The 20,612-nt window shown below is 47.1% G+C and overlaps 1 protein-coding gene across 3 annotated transcripts in view; it reads left to right on the top strand.

Moving 5' to 3' along the window:
• Positions 1–20,612, top strand: part of srcin1b (SRC kinase signaling inhibitor 1b) — a 147,651-nt gene that overhangs the window by 76,464 nt on the left and 50,575 nt on the right. For all 3 annotated transcript variants that reach the window (XM_061707906.1, XM_061707907.1, XM_061707909.1), the window contains exons 3-5: positions 2,489–2,690; positions 12,923–13,052; positions 19,614–19,785. In XM_061707906.1, coding sequence (XP_061563890.1) covers positions 2,489–2,690; positions 12,923–13,052; positions 19,614–19,785 — 504 coding nt within the window. The remainder of the gene's footprint in view (positions 1–2,488; positions 2,691–12,922; positions 13,053–19,613; positions 19,786–20,612) is intronic.

Here is a 20,612-nt window from a genome sequence, read left to right on the forward strand (position 1 = left end):
CAAGTAAATCATTTGGGATTGGATGCTGCTTTGGTTTTAACAGTTTTTAAATGTATAAAGTTTAAGGGGGTTCCTCCATTTTATGGTTAAGTTTTTTTTAAAGCATGGGGCCTTTTTTAAAAGCTGTTCAGGTGGGAGCTCTAACTCTCTGTTCTGGCTTTTACAACAACTGGTGATTCATGGTGCCAGACTGGACATCTCCTTGGAGGCCATGCCGGGCCTGACCGCAGCACTGCTCCGCTCCAGGATGCTGCAGCTAAAGCACGTGGTGAACGCAGCAGGACCAGATCTACAAGGAGCAGAGGCCTTAGCCACACATCTGGGGGTTCGGCCTACCAGGCTCATACAGAGGGTCCTTCAACTATGGAGAGAAGGTTTAAACGACAAGGAGAAAATCCTCCTCAAGAAATACAGCAGAGGGACAGAGCCAATACAAGGGGACCCGTTTCCAGACCTCCAACTGACCCCCCAGCTGGGATAAGCATCTGGCCCATTGCTGGAGAGGGCGACAACGGTATCCCTCCACAGCAACATAAAAAAGACATTATACAACAACTGTGTGAAAGTGATCTGCAGGAAGGAGTTGGAAAAAAGGACAGAATGTGCATGGAGCAGGCGGATTGGTGATAGAGTAGCTCCATGTTGGGAGATCCTTTATGACCCCCAAATTAAAAAAACGACTGCAGACCTGCAATGGAGGGTTTTACATGGTGCTATTGCCTGCAACGCTTTGTTCTCTGTTATGAATCCAGCTGTGTCAAACACCTGCCCGTTTTGTGGTCACCCTGAAACGATTTTAATGTACAGCTTTCAGAGAATGTTTTAATTTATGGTTATAAAGAGAGAAAAGAGAAAGAAGTGGCAGCTCCTCAATTTTGTTTCTGGTACAGCAAAGCTGGCCATTAACGTGTCCAGAGGGAACAAAGTTGAGGAGCGGCCAGGTCAGGACACAGCCTCAGTGTGGCGCTGCAACCTTCGCTGCAGACTGAGGCTGGAGTTTGAGTTTTATAAAATGTCCGGTGACATGCAAAGTTTTAAAAATACTCTGTGCCATGATGATGTTTTATGCACTGTTGAAGACAACCACATTTTACATTTAACTCAGTTCTTAAAAAGGTAAATTATGGAAAAGTTGTGCAAAAACAAGTGTTTTTATAGTGCTTTAACTGAAAACTGTACATGTGTAAAATAAAGTTGGTTTTAAAAACAAATAAAAAAAATCTTCTTCTTCTTCTTCTTCACAGTTCACTAAACACAAACGTGTTCTTTTCTCTTCAGTGGCCTGATTCTTGCATGGTTGAGAGCAGAATGTCTGGCTGTATGTCTGGATGACAAGCCTGCTCTACAACCATAAATCTGCAAACACATGGGTGGGTGGGTTATGGCTTTACCATTAAAAAATTACAATAGAAAAAATATAGAAATATAATTCCCTATTAAAGTGGAAAGAGTAAACCCTAGAGACATTTTAGTGCAAAAGACAGCATGTGTGGGTTTGCATGGTGTTTTACAGCTAATTTTGATGTCTTTGGACTTGTTTGTTAGTGTTTCTTACATATTTCCACACACATGCACAGATGAGCACCATGGCTGGATGCTCGAAGCTTGCTGTAATCACAAGAAATCAAATGGCACCAACAAAGGGTATATGTGAGGACAAAGTAAAGACCACAGATGAGTAAGACAATTGGTTCTGGCTTCACGTGGCACTCTGGGAGCTCATTAGCGTATTCTTTGGATTGGAAAATGTCTGTCAGTAAGGATTAATTAAAAGCCAACCTGCTGTAGTGCCTGTTAGATAATGAGAGGTCCTTCACAATTCAACTGGGCAGAGTGGAGGCTTCTGTCCTTATTTATTGCTGGTGGAGGCTGTTGAGGTGTAGTTTGGCTTTGGCCACTAACTTTACTCTACTCATATTTGCTGAGTTAGCGACCAAACTATTCAGCTAGCTTATTGCTGTCTCTTGAATTCAGATCAATTTGCTGCTGCGGAGTCCTTTAGCCTACAATACATTATTTTATCTTCTTGCAAAAACAGAGTGGTCTGCTGTAACAAGTGCTGTCTGCATTTTTTTTCTCTACTCCTCTGTCCAGCATTTAACAAACTCATTGTTCGAAGAGCTTTTGTGGGTTTTTGAAAATTTTTGTTAGAGAGCATGACTCTGACAGAGTTAAAGTGGAATGCTGAGCCAACTCGGTTGATTTACTCTGACTGGCAGTGTTGCTCTAATTTTATCTGGAGGATTTAAATGTGAAAAATATATAGACTGCTTTTTCTAAGGTGTAGTGTTTGACTGTTTTTGACTTTGCTGCAAAAGCTCTTTCTTCTTTTTTAGCAGTTGTTTTGTGTGCTTTTCTTGTCCCCACTAATTTCTTCAGGCCATCTACAGTAGTTTGTTTGTGTCATCTTATTTACAGCTCTATTGTACTGCTTCTTTATCTGTGAACTCATCTTTTTTCTTTCCTGATTGCACTTTCTGTGTTTCAGACTAGGACACCACGTGCAACACGACTTAGCCCAACACAGCCTGCACTTGCTGATCAGGCTAGCAGGGTTTCCTTTGCGTCAGCTGAAAATCTGGAGACCATGTCCGAACCAGATATTCCCCTTGGTTTTAACCGAATGAACCGACTTCGTCAGAGTCTGCCGCTGGCCCGCTCATCCAGCCAAGCCAAACTGCGGGCGCCAGGTCAGACCAATGTCTTTCACAATGTCAGACCAATGTCTCTCAGAAAATAATCATCATCATCATGTGCCTCATTCTGTTTGGCCACAAGATAAATCTCTTATACATAACAGTTATATCAACAGAAGGAGAAATCAGCTCCAACCTGTCTTTAAGAAGGCTCGGAGTTTTGAACTGGAAAAAAGGTTTTATGTATGAATAAAACAAAAAATCTTATACTTGTCAGTTCTTCATTGTGCACTTTCCTCCAGCCATTCATTGGCCATTTCCACCAGTGCAACTGCAAAGGTTGGACTGGTAAAACTGGTATTACACTAGCAACAAAACTCTTCTGGGTTCAATGCATTGGGGCAACGGTCGGATCATTGTTTCTTGACAAAACAGTTACCACTTTCACACTAAATCTAAAGCCAATCCTGACTTTATGTATCCACCCCCCCAACTCTCAGGTGTTGCAGGCGATTGATGGCCTGGTTGACTGTGTGCATTGCATCCCACTACTGTCCCATGTAGACTTGGATGGTGGTGTTTTGACAGACAGGTTGGAGGAATCCCTCAACTCTACCACAAGTCTCACTGGCAACTGTCTGTTGCCCATTCTGATGGATTTCAGTGGGAGGTTCAATGTGGCTCACCCAAGCATGCCGTATTAGTCACTAATACTGGTGAACTGGTAGCACCAGGCCTTAAATTTCCTAGGCAGATTGTTGATTCGTTTAGATGGTCCATGAGTGGAAATGTAACACAGGCAGTCATGTGCTTGTCTGAAAGGTTGGCTGTATAAAGCCTCCCCAGGGTTCAGGCAGTCTGGTTAGCTAGCTGATGCATTCTCTTGCCTACAACTGATGTGCATGCTGTTGGCTAAAGGAGGGTGGTAACATAATCCAAGTAGCTCCATATGGCCATGAATCTTAGACAGGTGCAAAGCACGACATTTGAAGCTAGGGCTGCCATCACCACTCAGTGTAATCTGAGCAATATAATATTTTGTTGTTGTTGTTGATTTTTCGTATCGTATCCTGGAATGGCCCAATGCAACCTTGAGTTCCGGAATCTGCACATGTAAACAATGGATGAAACTGTTCAGAATGATCCAGTCTTTAAAACTGGTTTTAAAGCAATACAATTCAATTCAATTCAATTTAATTTAATTCAATTCAATTCAATTCAATTCAATTTAATTTTATTTATATAGCATCTATTACAACAGGAGTTGTCTCTAGGTGCTTTCCAGAGACCCAGGACATGACCCTCGAGCAATTATTACATAAACATATACAATGGCAGGTACCCCTTAAGCCAAACAGTGCCAAGGAAAAACTCCCCTTTAGGAGGGAAGAAAACTTGAGCAGGACCTGGATCATAAGGGGGGACCATCCTGCCAGAGGCCAGATGGGCAGACCAGGAAAAGAGAAAACAGACACAGAGAATGAAGAACAGAGCTAACTGGTGAACTACAGGGATGACTATATAAACATATGTAGACAACAGACACCGTGGTGGTCAGAGGGTGGGGGGGTTGGGCGCAGGCCAGGATGTCAGCAGCCAATGTTCCCTCTAAACTGCGCGCATGCGCAATTGCGCACTGCCCGCATATTCTCAGCGCACAAGAAAGTCTATCCAGCGCAGTGCTTTAAGTGGGCCGGTACGCGCCGGTACGGAGTACCCCCACTTCTCAATATTAGCCTCTGGCGTACTGGGACTTCTCATGAGCTCAGTTCTCTGTTCTCTCCTTGCGATTTGGCTACAGTGGCGTCGCAACGCGACTGCCCCTCGTGAGACGTTCACTCGCAAAGCCTGATTTATGGTTCCGCGCTAAATCGACGCAAGGTCTACGCCGTAGGGTACGCGGCAACGCGCAACGTACATGCGCGTCGCCGCGTACCTTACGGCGTAGGCTCTGCGTTGGTGTAACGCGGAACCATAAATCAGTTTACGGAGGTCCCGCGAGTCGAGAGGAGGAGAAGTATTCAAGGATTTGGGGAATACAAGGAGCTGTGGGGATCCCGGACACGAGAAAGTCTGAAGCCTCTGCTAAAAGCTATCCATACCATTGCTGTGTCTACCAGCAGTACTGGAGTTAATGGGGGATGAGGGGAGATGGCACCCCCGCCTGAAATAAAAACGGTCCAAATCATCCCCCCCTGAAATAAAAACGGTTTAAGTCATCCCCCCTGAAATAAAAACGGTTTAAGTCATCCCCCCTGAAATAAAAACGGTTTAAATCATCCCCCCCTGAAATAAAAACGGTCCAAATCATCCCCCCCTGAAATAAAAAAGGTCCAAATCATCCCCCCTGAAATAAAAACGGTCCAAATCATCCCCCCTGTAAAACTGTCATGCCTCCTTTCCATCCCTTATGTCATTTCATCAATTAATGTGGTTTTACTGCTATTTCAACATTTAGACTCATCACCAGAAAAATAACACCAGAAAAATAACTTATTTGACAATTTTCACCTGTTAAATTTTCACTTGAAATAAGTAGAAAAATCTGCCAGACAAGATTTATCTTCTCATTACAAGCAAAAATCTTGTTCCACTAGCAGATTTTTCTACTTATTTCAAGTGAAAATTGACTTGAAACAGGTGAAAATGGTCAATTAAAACAAAATTTTGTCAACATTTCAACTTTTTTCATAAAATTTTTGACTTTTTTTCCCTCAAAATCTCAACTTTTCTCTGGACATTTTGACTTTTTTTCTCAAAATTTTGACTTTTTTCTCAAAACTTTTTTTCTCGACATTTCGATTTTTTTTCTCAAAATTTCGAGAAAAAAGTCGAAATTTTCACCTGTTTCAAGTAGATTTTCACTTAAAATAAGTAGAAAAATCTGCCAGTGGAACAAAATTTTTTTGCTTGTAATGAGAAGATAAATCTTGTCCCAAAGGCAGATTTTTCTACTTATTTCAAGTGAAAATTTACTTGAAACAGGTGAAAATTGTTGTTTTTTCCAGTGACGAGTCTTGTTTTAAGTGTAATGAGATACTTAAAAATAAAGCGTGCATATGTGATGTTGCTCACAGTCGTCCTCAGTTTGCTCAGGGAGCTTGTGTGTGTGCCCAGATACATGAAAAATTAGAGGGAACATTGTCAGCAGCATATACCAGACATCTACACAGGTGGAAGCAGCAGCACAAAAAAAATCCTGATTTATAAAACCGTGTGCACGCACACTTGCACGCAATGCTCGCTTTATAAATCACAGTCCACCTGGAAGGTTGCGCACGTGAATTCGCCTCATACCCCGCCCTCTACACGCCCACTTTTTACCAAGAGTCGGCAATGCAAACTACTTGATGACTGTATTTGCATATAAATGAGCCTGCTGAGCATGCGCATGCACAACACACACGCGCGCCGCACAACACACACACACACGACCATACAAGTGTGCGTATTTAAAAATAGAGCGGGAGCAAAACTTAGTTTGATTGTACTTTATTTAAGTTATTACATTCAGTTGTCAGGGCTCAGCGTGTCGGGCTTCATCCGAGCCTGATCGCGCTGAGACTGGGAGAAGTGATCAGCGCTGCGACAGGCACGAGCCCGCAGCTCTGGCCATGCTGAGCAGCCGAGTCACTTTCCGATGCCGGTGTTCTGCCCAGTTGTCCTACTTCCGCAAATCGTCCTACCCGTAGGATGAACAGAAAACCAAGAGTGGTCAGCACCTGTATGTGCACCAAGATGGCGCGATTCCGGCGGGTCAGTCTGTCGAACACTGGATCCAATTCAGCACATAGATCCAAGAACACTGCTGTAGGGAATCGAAATCGGCTTATTAGCCAGTCATCATCATGGGCCAGGAAATCTTCATGGTCCCTAAATACTCTCTCCATCCTGATCCTGCCATTTACGTGATCTTCAAGCAGTGCCAGCGCATCCATTGTGCAGCATTACGCACAGCTGTCACCACGCATTTTATATTCTTACTCAGCAATTGGACTGATTGTTACACACCTTGTCACGATAAATAATCATCCTGGTGCTATTCACCACTCCATACCATTTGAAGATGGAAGTATGATATATGAACGTAGTACCTACTACAAATACCTGCATAATGGCTCACTTACGGAACACATAGATCTATAACGCTGCCGGCTTGAGTGTACATGGATCTATAAGTCTGATATGTGATGACATTAAAAGTATGACATGAATCTGGCTTCATTTCACCACCTCACCGCCAAAAAAAACACAAAACACAAAAAATACACTATATTACAGAATCAGAAATAACAAGTCATGTGCACTGCACTTGTTACTCGCTTTGCCATGACACACAGATAAGAAATCTATCCAAAAAGATAAGACATGCAAAGGAAATGATGATTATCCACCACCATCCCTAACAAGAACACAGGATGATTGTAGATGAGTGACAGAAATAGCTTACAAATTATGTTAAAGATTCCAGAAACACAAGATGAGATGTTGATTCCTGTGCAAGCACATACAAATGACTGGTGGATTGTCGGTGAATGGTGGATGGTGGACTTGAGATTCGCAGGAAAAATTGAATTTACGGGACACATCATCAGGATTGTTCCTCTGGGTTATGGGGTGTTTCTGCCATTGACACTATAAACCCTCCCCAGGGGTGGCCAGTTGTAAGCTGATCAGACCTCAGTTTGCATTCTGAGCCCAATTAGTCATGAGAGTTGCCTTGTTGTCAAGTGGCAGGAGACTATGCATGCATGGGGGCGTTCTGTTCCCTGAGTCAAGCCTAAGGCAACCGCTCACTACTTAGGGGCCCAACTGGGGTCGTTTCTCTTCGGCCATAGCCAATGGCTGCTTCTTTCTGCTGCCTCCGATGCAGCTTTGATGGCTGTGCGCTGGTTCTGGCCCCTTAACCCCCCAAGTCCCTCAACAATTTCGTGGTGGATGTTCCCACAAACCCTCTGCACCCGACCTCCACTGGGCAGACTTCCGTGTTCCAGCCGCAATGTTTTCTGAGGCTAACTCAGCATACCACAAATGTTTCCGCTCATACACCTCCTCTATGGAATCCTCGCAGGGTACAGTGAGTTTGATTATTTACACCTTTTTTACACAGGAAACCAGGTCAGAGCTCAAGGTGGTGGTGGCAATCTCTGAGGGGAACACCAGCTGTTTGCCAATGTCTGCCAGTATCTTCCAGTCACGTGCTAAGCACAGGTGGCTTCTCTCTGATGGTGTGGCGTTACTCCCGGTAGCTGTAGCCCCTTCACGGACAAAGGCAGTTGCCCACAATGTTGTTGAGGTGTTAGATGTTGGCAATGGTAGGGCATTGATGCTGGATCGTTTCTCCTCCAGTGTGGCAGCAAGGCTCTTCAAAACTTAATTGTGGTGCCAAGTGTATCGTCCTTGGGTAAGGCTGGTTTTACACCCGGTGAGTATGTGCCGGAGGGAGGCTGGCTTGGAGCACAGGACGCACCTAGGATCTTCGCCAAACCACTTGTGGACATTAGTTGGTGTTGGAAGGACGTCATATGTGGCTCTGATAGCAAAGCTCAGACTCCTTGCCTCCATGGCCCATACATCCCTCCAGCTCAACATCCTCTTTTTGACATTCCCACCGTGTCCACAGTCCCTGTTTGCCGAGGGCGACTGCTTTGGCACATCTTGCCATCTCCACCTGACGCTGCACATCTTCATTTATAATATTAAATTAGAACTATAAACAGTCTTTTTATTTTTCTAATTTAATATTATAAATTAAGATGTGCAGCTCCTTGTGTGTGTTTCTGCCACACATGAATCAAATCAAGCTTTGTATTTTATGGAGCTAGAACAGTCTCATAATTGACAAATGCACAGGACAAGTTTTACAAATGCACAGACCGATTTGCAAATACACACGCCGTTTCACACGTGTACAGGACAAGTTTTACAAATGCACAGACCGATTTGCAAATACACACACCGTTTCACACGTGCGTAGGACAAGATATACAAATGTATTTTTGATGCACACACAAATATAACCTGATTTACAAAGTTTTTTTGTCTGTGAGCTGCGCTGGATTTGCGTGTGACTTTTGAGACTCCTCGTGACGTGACTCGATCCACGAATACGTTTTTTTTAACACGGAATGATCTGCAACCAATCAGATTAAAGGGGCGGATACACCTGCTGTTTGAATTGCGTTCGCTTAGAAAAGTGATTCATATTTCGAGTTGGTGGAGTAAAGATAAATAAACAGCAACAGGAGATAAAAGATAAATAAACAGGATGGAGAGGAGATCACTGTTCTGATTTTCTTGTGATCCCGGTAAAGAAAACAGCGCGATCTGAGATGGTTTGTGGGGCCGTTCAACCAGAGCCGTCAGGAGACTGCACTCCAAGTCCTGCCGATGCAGCAACTGATGATGAGAAACAGCGGAGATATTTATGTATTTGCTCCATTTGGTTTGACTACGTGTTACTTGGGATTGTCCCGCTGATTCAGAACCAGACAGACCGCAGCAGAGAGCTGCTGCGCTACCTGACGGGGACGAGCTGCAGCGGCCAGGTGGAGCAGCACGCGCATGTCAGGAGATTAATTTACCGAAATATCTGGAGTAAAGTCGGTATCAGTCGACTGATAACCGAAGAACCTCTGTATCCAGCTCAGATGTTTGATGATCGGTGGACTAAACCCCGAACAGCATCATCACGGCTGCATCTTCCCATGAGCATGACTCTGCACCGGGAATGTGTTGATCTGCCACTGCTGTTTTGACACATGTTTGTCTCTGTGTGGTGACAATGTCACATCATAAATGTGAGGATAACAGCTGCTTGTTTCTGACCTCAACGTCTGGTCACTGTGGTCAGCTGGTGTCTGACCGGGACCAGCGCCACTCGCGGCCAGAGCCAGAACGCGACCTGCAGCAATATTCACCCCCGTCATTTGACGCATCAACAGGCTCGTTCTCCTGAAAGACACCTGTAGTTCAAATACATAAATATCTCTGCTGTTTCTCATCTTCAGTTGCTGCATCGGCAGGACTTGGAGTGCAGTCTCCTGACGGCTCTGGTTGAACGGCCCGACAAACCATCTCAGATTGCGCTGTTTTCTTTACCGGGATCACAAGAAAAGCAGAGCAGTGATCTCCTCTCCATCCTGTTTATTTATCTTTTATCTCCTGTTGCTGTTTATTTATCTTTACTCCACCAACTCGAAATATTAATCACTTTTCTAAGCGAACGGCGCTAACGCAGTTCAAACAGCAGGTGTATCCGCCCCTTTAATCTGATTGGTTTAGAGTAAATCGGGTTTTATCCACTGCTCTGCGTCCCCCACGTGGGGTGCGCTCTTATGATTGGCTGGAACAAATGAAGACATCTGATTGGTTGCAGATCCTTCCGTGTTAAAAAAAACATATTTGTGGATCAAGTCACGTCTGGGGAGTCTCAAAAGTCACACGCAAATCCAGCGCAGCTCACAGACAAAAAAACGTTTGTAAATCAGGTTATATTTGTGTGTGCATCAAAAATACATTTGTATATCTTGTCCTACGCACGTGTGAATCGGTCTGTGCATTTGTAAAACTTGTCCTGTGCATTTGTCAATTATGAGACTGTTCTAGCTCCATAGTATTTCAATATGATTCATGATGTGAAAGCATCAGGTTAGGACCAAATTCAGAGTTGAGTTGTTTAAAGCCTGTTGTGTGGGTGTATCAGGAATTTACCACATAGTAGTAAGGAACAGAACAGGACGCGGCTTTATTCATTCATTCGGTGGGGAGGGTTCATTCATTCATCATTCCTTCTCAGTCATCTCATTCTTCCAACAATGCAATGTCTCATTCCCATGCAGTACACAGTGTAACAGCGCCCTCTATATGTCCTCAAATATGACAGTCAAGCAATTGCAGTGCAGGTATATTATTGTAAGAACTATTCATTGCATGAACACATCTTCCCCTCTTCAACAAAGGATACTTCTTATACCATAAAGAGCATTTCAACGCAAAAACCGTCCAAATTTCCGTTAGCATCAAAATGAGCATAGTTGAATATCTCAAAAACCGTAATAGCTAGCATGATGAGACTAAAATATGTTGTAGTACAACGCGTCCTGGGTTTTTCAATGTTGTAATGATGTCTGTACGATAAACCATTGCCTAGCAACAAGCGTCCAAAATTAAATTGATTTTTTTTTTTAATTGAAAGTTAAATATCGCAAAAACCGTAATAAGTAGCATGATTCAATTCAATTTTTCAATTCAATTTTATTTATATAGCGTCTAATACAACAGAGTTGTCTCTAGACGCTTTACAGAGACCCATACCCAGAACATGACCCCCGAGCAGTTATTACATAAACAATGGCAGGTAAAAACTCCCCTAGTGGGAGAAAAACCTTAAGCCAAACAGTGGCAAGGAAAAACTCCCCTTTAGGAGGGAAGAAACCTTGAGCAGGACCAGGCTCATCAGGGGGGACCCTCCTGCCGAGGGCCAGACTGGTGGGTCAGGGACGGCAACAGCACAGCAGGCAGGTGGAAGCAGCAACGGGATGACCGCAGGCCAGCACACAGCTCCCGAAGCTCCGGCCCAATCAGCAAGTCCCAGGTTGGGGTGCAGGGTCAGGAAAAGACTTGTGCTCCGTAATGCAAGCTACAAGCCACCCACGGCCACCTGCAGGACAAAAGAGAGAAAAGGGAGGAGAAGGGGGGGCCAGCAACGGGATGACCAGGGGTGGGGACCGCAGGCCAGCATGCAGCTCCCGAAGCTCCGGCCCAATCATCAAGTCCCAGGTTGGGGTGCAGGGTCGGGGAAAGGTTGAGAAGGGGCAGGGCCAGGGAGAGGAGTCTTGAGTCTTGAGGTTGTACGGTCGTTTAGTGCCAATTGGGCCGAGTGTTTGTAAATTTGATGATGATGTCTCTACGATAAAGTTCGGCCGAGCAATAAGCGTCCGAATTTTCGCCTTTTTTTTTGCTTTTTGGCATCTAGCGTTGCCACAGTAACACTTTTGACTGAGAAAAGTAATGCCCAGAGAAGCAAAATGGAGACGCATCCAACGATGTATGCCATGCATGGGTGCACATTGCGGTTCGGACCGCATTAACGGACGAAAAAAGCGTGCGGAATAAGAATAATAAAAAAGGGGAACCTTTTCTGTATACTAATATATCACCTTCATTTTCATGTTTTTCCTCCTCCAACAAAGTATTTGATTTAAAATTTCAAAATACATATGCAACAATGATGGCGCTCCCAACATGAGCAACCCCCGCAACAAAACGCAACCGAACGCAAAATCTATTTTTAATGCTTCATCTGCCTGTCATTTCATATCCTGACGGTCGGGGCATTTTGTTGACTTCTCTTGGCTTTTGAGAATTTGGGTAAACTTTGTTGACATTCTAAAAGTCGTGAGCTTTCAAACAAGATATTACACTTGAATGAGACTACATCCATTAGGTCTCTACCTTTGAGCGTAAACTCTGGAGCGCGGCAGTCATCTTGGCTCTGTGATGCACAGTTGCACAGCATAGAGAACGATACGCTCCGAGAGACCCGCACAGAGCGCAGTGATTTTTGGATCGAGATTTTACATATATTACATATATATTACGTATAGGTATCCAAGTGCCCAAACAGAGAGTGCACCTGGTACTATCCACTCTAAAACCTTTATAAAATCTATGTGCTTTAAGCTATTATCATATAACTTGGTACAGTTGTAGTCAAGGAGTTGCTGAATCCAGGCTGTGTTGTCTTTATAATCATATGCATTGCTATCATGGTGTTGTCCACAAACTAAAAAAAAAATTGGACAAGGATAAAGGTTTCATCTTTTTTCTTTGGTTTATCACAATTTGCTCAGGCATGTGAACATCCACAATTTTTCTGACACTGGCAATGTATGCTGTGAGGTCTTAGCTATCCATTGAGACCGAGATTATGCATATTGTCCCTATAATTGTTGAAATATTGTTGATTTAATTTGAATAGGCCTGTTCAGTCGAAATTCAGCTCCAAAATCCCTAGGGATTAACAGGTTAAATAAACGTTCCTATAAATTGCTTTAATGTTTAACAATGGTTATAGTTTTTTTTAAGGACCTTAAGTTAGTGATCATGAGTAAAGCGAAGCATCTTGTGGTGTCACCCGTTACCCAAACATTATATTTTATGCATTTGGAATGAAAACTTATTGAATCTTGATCTTGAACAGCTGTGTACATTAAAACCAGTAATGGCACAGAAAACTAACATTTAGCTGTTTCTTATATATTCCCCTCCCCCCATAAATGCAGGGATCCTGTTCCTCCAGCTTGGGGAGGAGACCCGGAGGGTCCACTTGACCCATGAGCTGACCAGTCTGGATACCCTGAGGGCCTTAATCGTGCACATGTTCCCCCAGAGACTCACCATGGCCATGCTAAGGTAAGCATGATCATGGAGGACTGAGTCCCCTTCCACTGAAATTACCTTACCTTGTCAAGATGTTTATTGATCTATTAAGATTTTTTTTTAGTTTCTGCAGTACAACTTTTTCACTTTATTGAGTGCAAATTAATTAAAGCAATTTTAAAGTGGGAATGCAGTGAATGAGTACCGTTTGTATTCATCACAAACAGAATTAAAAAAAAAAAGCAGGCTACAGTAAGCAAGTAAAAACATCCAAAAATATAATACAATTTCAGTTCTATTTCGTCCCTTGATGACCGCCAGGCGGTGCTGTAAGCACTGGATATCTCCGCTTGCGCATGCGCATGTCGAGTACAAATAACAACAATGTCACGTCACCCGTGACCCCTGCATGACCCCCGGAAGGGTATATCTTCCGGCGTCGGCAGGTGATCGGTTCCTCATTCTTCTCGCTTTGCGCGTCTGAAGTACAGGACGGAAATAGAAGCTTGCTTAAGCTTCTTCCTTTCCTCCCTACCCTTTCCTCCCTACCCTGTAGGGAGGAATGGAGGCTTCGTGCCATTCAGGTAGGAGTAAGTCATTTTTTTCGTACTCCGAGAAGCTGTGGCCGGCGCGATATTTGTTTGTGTCGGGTTGCGGCGGCGTCTCGCCCCGCCCCTCAGCACAGCTGACAGGAGGTAAGCTGTCAGCTGCGCCTGTTACCTGAACATTCTGTGCATTTTTTAAGGCAGGTGAAGGCAGCATTTCGCTCCCTCTCCCACTTGTCACATTTACCCATTTTTTCATTTAAAGAAAAAAAAAAAAAGGAAAAATAGAAATAATTAAGTAAAACAGGTTACTTTATTGGTGAAGGCAGCGTGTCCGCTCCCCTCTCCCACCTGTTTTTATTTGTGTTTCCTTGTTAAGGAAGCTACCTTTCGGTGAAGGCAGTGTGTCCGCTCCCCTCTCCCACCTGTTTCATTTGTGTTTCCTTGTTAAGGAGGTTTCTTGTTTTTTGGTGAAGGCAGCGTGCCCGCTCCCCTCTCCCACCTGTCTCATTGTGTTTCCTTGTTAAGGAAGTTACTTAGTGGTGAAGGCAGCATGTCCGCTCCCCTCTCCCACCGGCACATTTGTGGGGAAGGCAGTGTGTCCGCTCCCCTCTCCCATCGGCACATTTGTGGTGAAGGCAGCGTGTCCGCTCCCCTTTCCCACCAACATATTTGTGGTGAAGGCAGCGTGTCCGCTCCCCTCTCCCACCGGCACATTTGTGGTGAAAGCAGCGTGTCCGCCCCCCTCTCCCACCGACGTATTTGTGGTGAAGGCAGCGTGTCCGGTCCCCTCTCCCACCGACATATTTGTGGTGAAGGCAGCGTGTCCGCTCCCCTCTCCCACCGGCACATTTGTGGTGAAGGCAGCGTGTCCGCTCCCCTCCCCCACCGGTCGCTGTGATGGAGCAGTCTTGCACAGGTTGTATGGCCACCCTGGATCCAGCGGATGGCCATGACCTCTGCATCTCTTGCCTTGGCCCAGAGCAGCTGGAGCCATCGGCCAGCCTCCCCTCATCCCAGCCAGCGGGGGCTTCGCTCAAGAGGCCGGCGAAGAGAACGGTGGGTGCCCCCAAACGACGGAGGTTGACGAGCCAGCTCTCCTCTAAAGTATATTGCTTGGCCACCGACATGGAGCAGATGAAGGCGCTCCTCTTTAATCTGCTGCCTGTTGCTGGCCAGGTGGAACCTGCCATGCCAGGGTCTGTTCTGGGGTCGCCGCCACCGCCGCCAGAGGACGCCATCTCCATTGCAGCTTCGTCGAGCCACTTCAATGTGTCCTCAGGGGGCCCAGCCTCTCAGGGCTTGGGGCTCTCCTCGCACTCATCTGCCCAGAGCTCTCGGAGGGGGACGGTTTGCTCCTCCGTGGGGAGCGTTATCCGCACTGCCCAGGCGCACTTGCAGCTGGATACACCGCGTGCGGAGGTGGCCTCTAGCTCCTTCCACAGGCGCAATCCTTCTCCGGTGGATTTCACCATTCCACCTTCGTCGGATTTTCTGAGGGAACTGCATTCATGCTGCATTCACAGCCCTTTCCAGGCCAACATCAGATGACCACGCTCTGGCGGCGATGGAGGACGCAGAAGTGGCTGGTCTCAACCACATGCCCCCCATCGAGCCCTCCATTGCAGCGCTGATAGTGGCTCCTGATGAGCCTCTGAAGCCAGATCCCAAGTGCCCCTCTACCCAGTGTAGGGTTACTGATGGGTATATCTGTAAGGCCTATGACAAAGGCACGCATTGGCCGACTGGGGAACACCCTTTCCCATCTTCTGCTGGCTCTCTCAACTTCCCTGCAGGATGCACAGATGGATGATTCCATACGTGACATGTGTGACGTATCCCTACAGGCTTTTGCCTCCCAGACGAGGGAGCTGGGGCGGCTGATGTCCACCCTGGTGCACACGCGCCATCATGTCTGGCTGGCGCAGTCACCTTTGACGGAGACTGCTCGTAGGGTTCTTCGTCAGGCACCTGCGGAACTGGGGGAGCTGTTTGGGTCAACTGCTCTGGAGGCTCTGAACTACGCCGCCCTGGCCGATGAAACCAGGCAGCGGCTGGTGCACCTTCACAGGAGAGCGGCCGCTTCCAGTACACCGGGAGGCCCTTTGTCTGCCCCCGGGCGTCGCCCTCAGCCGCCTGCCCACGGAGGCCAGCGCAACTTCCAGCGGTCTGTGGGACAGCCTGCTGGTGACTTTCGGCCCCCCCTGTGCGCGGACCGTCCCAGCAGCGTCGGGGCGTTGAATCCCGACTGTCGCCCCCCCGGCACGTCCAGAGGCCGGGGGAGACGGCATTAGGGCCACGGGGCCGGTCGTCGGCTGCTTTTCCCAGCAGCAGCTCAGTCACTGGGCTGCCGGCTCATCGGACCCCTGGATGATTTCCACCTTAACCCAGGGGTAGGAATTGCAGTTCAGACACCGGCCCCCTACCTCCGGCCAGGTCAAGATGACCATCATCAGAGACCCGGCGAACATTCTGGCTCTGGCTCAGGAGTTGTCCGTCCTACTGGCCAAGGGCGCCATCGTGCCGGTGGACCCCCCGCTGCAGCCCTGGGGGTTCGACTCGAGCTACTTTCTCGTCAGCAAGAGAGATGGTGGACGTCGTCCCATCTTGGACCTGAGAGGCCTCAACAGATACATGAAGGTCCTGCCCTCCCGGATGCTGACCACAGCAGATGCTCTGCGTGTGGTCGGTCAGGGGGAGTGGTTTACAACTGTGGACCTACAGGACTTCTGTTTTCACGTGCCGATTGCGGCACGTCGCTGGTGATTTCGTGGGGTTCGCCTACCGGGGCCGCTGTTGTCGGTTCAGGGTGCTCCTGTTCGGGCTCTCCCTGTCACCGAGGGTTTTCACCAGGTGCGTGGCGGCAACCCTTGCTCCTCTTGTACCTGTGGGCCTGCTGTCGCTACGCCCCCTGCAAATGTGGCTGGACAGCCCTCGCCTGGATGCCGAGAGGCATAGGGGCAGGCTGGTCAGGGTGTCGCGGGTGTGTGTCCATGCCCTTGCACCCTGGAAAGACGGGGCCTTCCTGCTGAGGGGTGTGCCCTTAGGCGCTGATCCCCCCTGTCGGGAGACTATCATCAGTGGTCCGCCCGGGTCCACACACGCCACATCAACGTGCTGGAGCTCCGGGCTGTGCACCTCACACTCGAACACTTTTTACAACACCTGTGGGGGAGGCACGTGCTGGTTCGGTCAGACAGTGTGTCCACTGTCTCTTGGATCAACCACCAGGGGGGCACCAGCTCTGCACAGCTGCTGCGGGTGTCCCGGGGCCTTCTATCATGGACCGCTCCTCACCTGCCCGGCCTTCGGGCTATGTACCTGCCAGGGGACAGGAACCAGGTGGCTGACTCCCTCTCCTGGCGCAAGCCGACGTTGCAGAGGGTCCTCCAGAGGAATCACGGGCTCCTCTTGGTGGCCCCCTTCTGACCAGGGAAACCATGGTTTCCACTGCTGCGGAAGCTCTGCTGCAGCGCACCATGGCGCCTCCCCAACCGGAGGGACCTTCTGTCCCAGCTGGGGCGTCAGATTTGGAACCCCGACCCCCGTCGCCTTAAAACTCTGGGTCTGGCCACTGCAGGGTCCGACCCGTTAGTGTCGAGCTGTGCTGAGCCTGTCAGGACTACCGTCTTGAGTGCCCGTGCGCCATCCACCCGCCTCCAGTATGAGTGCAAGTGGAGGAGATTCTCTGCCTGGTGTGCAAACAGGGCGGAGGACCCTGTGCTTTGCCCTGTGGCCACGATCCTGGAGTTCCTTTAGTCTCTCCTGGATGGTGGGCGTGCTCAGTCCACTTTAGGGGTGTACGTAGCGGCCATTTTGTCGCTACATGCCCGGGTTGAGAATGCCACCGTGGGGTGTGACCGGTTAGTTTCTCTCTTTCTCAGGGGGGCTCTGAGGCTGCGCCCCCCGAGGACCCCGAGGGCCCCAGTGTGGGACCTACCCATGGTGATAGGTGCCCTCTCTTCTCCACCTTTTGTGCCCTTGGCCCAGGTGGACCTTAAGTGGTTGTCGATGAAGGCAGTTTTTCTCCTCGCCATGACATCAGCAAAGCGAGTCGGTGACTTACATGCCCTGTCAGTCAGCGGGTCCTGCTTGAGATGGAACCCAGATGGCTCAGGGGTTGCGTTGTGGCCGAACATGGCGTTCCTGCCCAAGGTCCTGCCACACACTCATGTTAATCAGCCTATCCATCTTGTCCGGTTCGACCCCCAGCCAGCGGAGGGTGGGCCAAGCCCTTTGTGCCCCGTACGGACCCTTGCTGCTTACGTTGATGCTACCGCGCCTGTGCGACGGTCGGAGCAGCTTTTTATCTGCCATGGTGGCCCTAACCGAGGTCGTGCTGTTTCTAAACAGCACCTGTCCCACTGGGTGGTGGACACCATCGAGCATGCCTACAGGGTCAGTGGCTGCCCCTTGCCAATGGGAGGGAGGTGCCACTCGGCCGCAAGTGTCAGCTTCTTAGGCTGCCCTGAAGGGGGCGCCTCTGGAGGACACCTGCACTGCGGCTTCGTGGACGTCGCCTGACACGTTCTCCAGATTCTACCGGATCAACGTTGCCACTCCCCAACCGTTGGGCGTGATTCTACTCCCAGGTTCTTCTGCCTCTGGTCAGTGAGGCTGGTGACTGGGATTCTTCGTGACGTTGTTGGTTTTTTATCATCCAGTGCTTACAGCACCTCCTGGCAGTCATCAAGGGACGAAATAGAACGAAAGTTACGACTGTAACTACGGTTCTATGAGTCCCGGATGACCGTCAGGCCTGACCTCAGAATCCTCGTGCTCTCGCGAGAAGATTCTAGGAACCGATCACCTGCCGACGCCGGATGATATACCCTTCCGGGGGTCATGCAAGGGTCACGGGTGACGTGACATTGTTGTTATTTGTACTCGACATGCGCATGCGCGAGCGGAGATATCCAGTGCTTACAGCACCGCCTGGCGGTCATCCGGGACTCATAGAACCGTAGTTACAGTCGTAACTTTCGTTTCTAGACATTGTATCCATTTTCCAAAAAACTGATTCAAAGGTTCATTGGGCATCTTCATTAAGAGTTGTCTCCAGGTGCTTTCCAGAGACCCAGAGCATGACCCCCGAGCAATTATTACATAAACATAACATAAACAATGGCAGATAAAAACTCCCCTAGTGGGAGAAAAACCTTAAGCCAAACAGTGGCAAGAAAAAGGTCAGGATGTCGGGGCGGGGGGGCTCTGGCCTGCAAAAATGTACAGAAGAGAAAGGAGGGGGCAGAGAGAATTTCTAAAATAGATTAACAAGACAAGACAAAGAATAGAAGCAGGGCAGATATGGGAGGGACCGGGAGAAGAAAAATCATCCGCCTTCACTGAGAGTCAAGAATGTGAAGGCTCTCCGTGGCTCTCAGAGACTTTTATCTGGATCTGCCTCATGAAGTTTACGTGAATGTATTCCATCTCTGTATACTCTCTGTATACTCTGAATATGAAGCTACCTCATATTTTCTGTGCAATATTTTTCTACCCTCTATCCACAATGTCCCAATATTCTACTAACTATGTGCAATATTCCCATCCTTTCAAGAGCAATATTATTCTTCCACTCATTTAAGTGCAATATCCCCCCACCCATCCATGTACATTTTTTATCCTCCCATTCACTCTTGTTCATAGTGTGTGTGTATGTATATATATATATATATATATATATATATATATATATATATATATATATATATATATATATATATATATATATATATATATATATATATATATATATATATACACATTTATACTTCCTTGCTTACATAGTCTTTGCATGTGTGCACCTTGACGGAGCTGCTGCCTAATTCCACTGTACATGTACAATAATAATAAAGGCTTTCTATTCTATTCTATATTTCAGATTAACCTGCATCCACTTGATTTTCTCACGAGATGCTTAATGCAGTTATAGACTTGTTGGTGACTGTAGATCACAGCTCATTAGCAGGTCATTAGTACAAATGTTTTTTTTCATGGACTTTTTGTTGTTGTTTGTTTGATTTTTGATGACTGCTGATTTGTACAGGTCTCCCAGCACAGCTCTTCTAATCAAAGACGAGACCCGCAATGTCTTCTATGAGCTGGAGGATCCCCGGGATGTTCAGGACCGCTGCGTAATTAAGATTTACTGCAAAGAGCCCATTTACGGCACTTACCCTGGACACCACAACCCCCACATGGCTAACGGAGACTTGCGAGTAAGTGTGTGTGTGTGTGCGTGTGTGCACCATTTCATCATCTTACAATTTACAGAACCAATTTCAGTCCCACTGAAAATGTTTGGTGACACACCCACGCATCAGTATTTCTGTTTACAAACACCACTTACATAATGTGACCAAGCTGGAGTTGCTGCATCTGCTGAGTCATGTGACCTTATTCCAGCACTACTGCATCTGGACCAGCGCCAGTCGTTCACATCTTCCGAGCTGACTTGGCTGCTTGCCAGCAGACAGTGAAAAAGGAAACAAAGCTGTGAGATGACAGACTCCATCTGAGCTCAGGGTTGTGAGCTTTAACATGTTTTTTCAGTTCAGTTGTTGGTAATTGAAGCATGCCTGCTTTAAGAAGACATATTCTGCCCTTTGACATTTTCCTGATGTCTTCATCATGTCTTGCACCAAGACATAGTGGAATGGCCCTGTTTTCAAACATATTTTTAACCTCCGTTGTTAATAGCACATTTGAGGGGTCGAGATAGGTTGAATCAGCTCTCAACTCTACTTCACCATCATCTTCTATAGGCTGTGCTTTTCTTTCTTTTTTTTTCAATCTGTGTTGCAGTTTTGTGTTACCCCCCTCAGAGTTACAGCCAATGCAGCAAGAAGTGAGGTATACTGTATAGATGGGAAACTGAATAATTCTTCTCTGATATGGTCCTGTCATACCACAGAACCCTGCGAATCTGAGCCACACGCTGAATCACACTTGGAGACTAACACAGCCACAAACAACATGGTTTTATTTTGGACTTTTTGCATTAATAATCACTTCTAACACACAAAAAAATGCTCTTAAGTAGAAA

Source organism: Cololabis saira, chromosome 19, assembly GCF_033807715.1.
Source record: "Cololabis saira isolate AMF1-May2022 chromosome 19, fColSai1.1, whole genome shotgun sequence".
In the NCBI taxonomy this organism is placed as follows: Eukaryota; Metazoa; Chordata; class Actinopteri; order Beloniformes; family Belonidae; genus Cololabis; species Cololabis saira.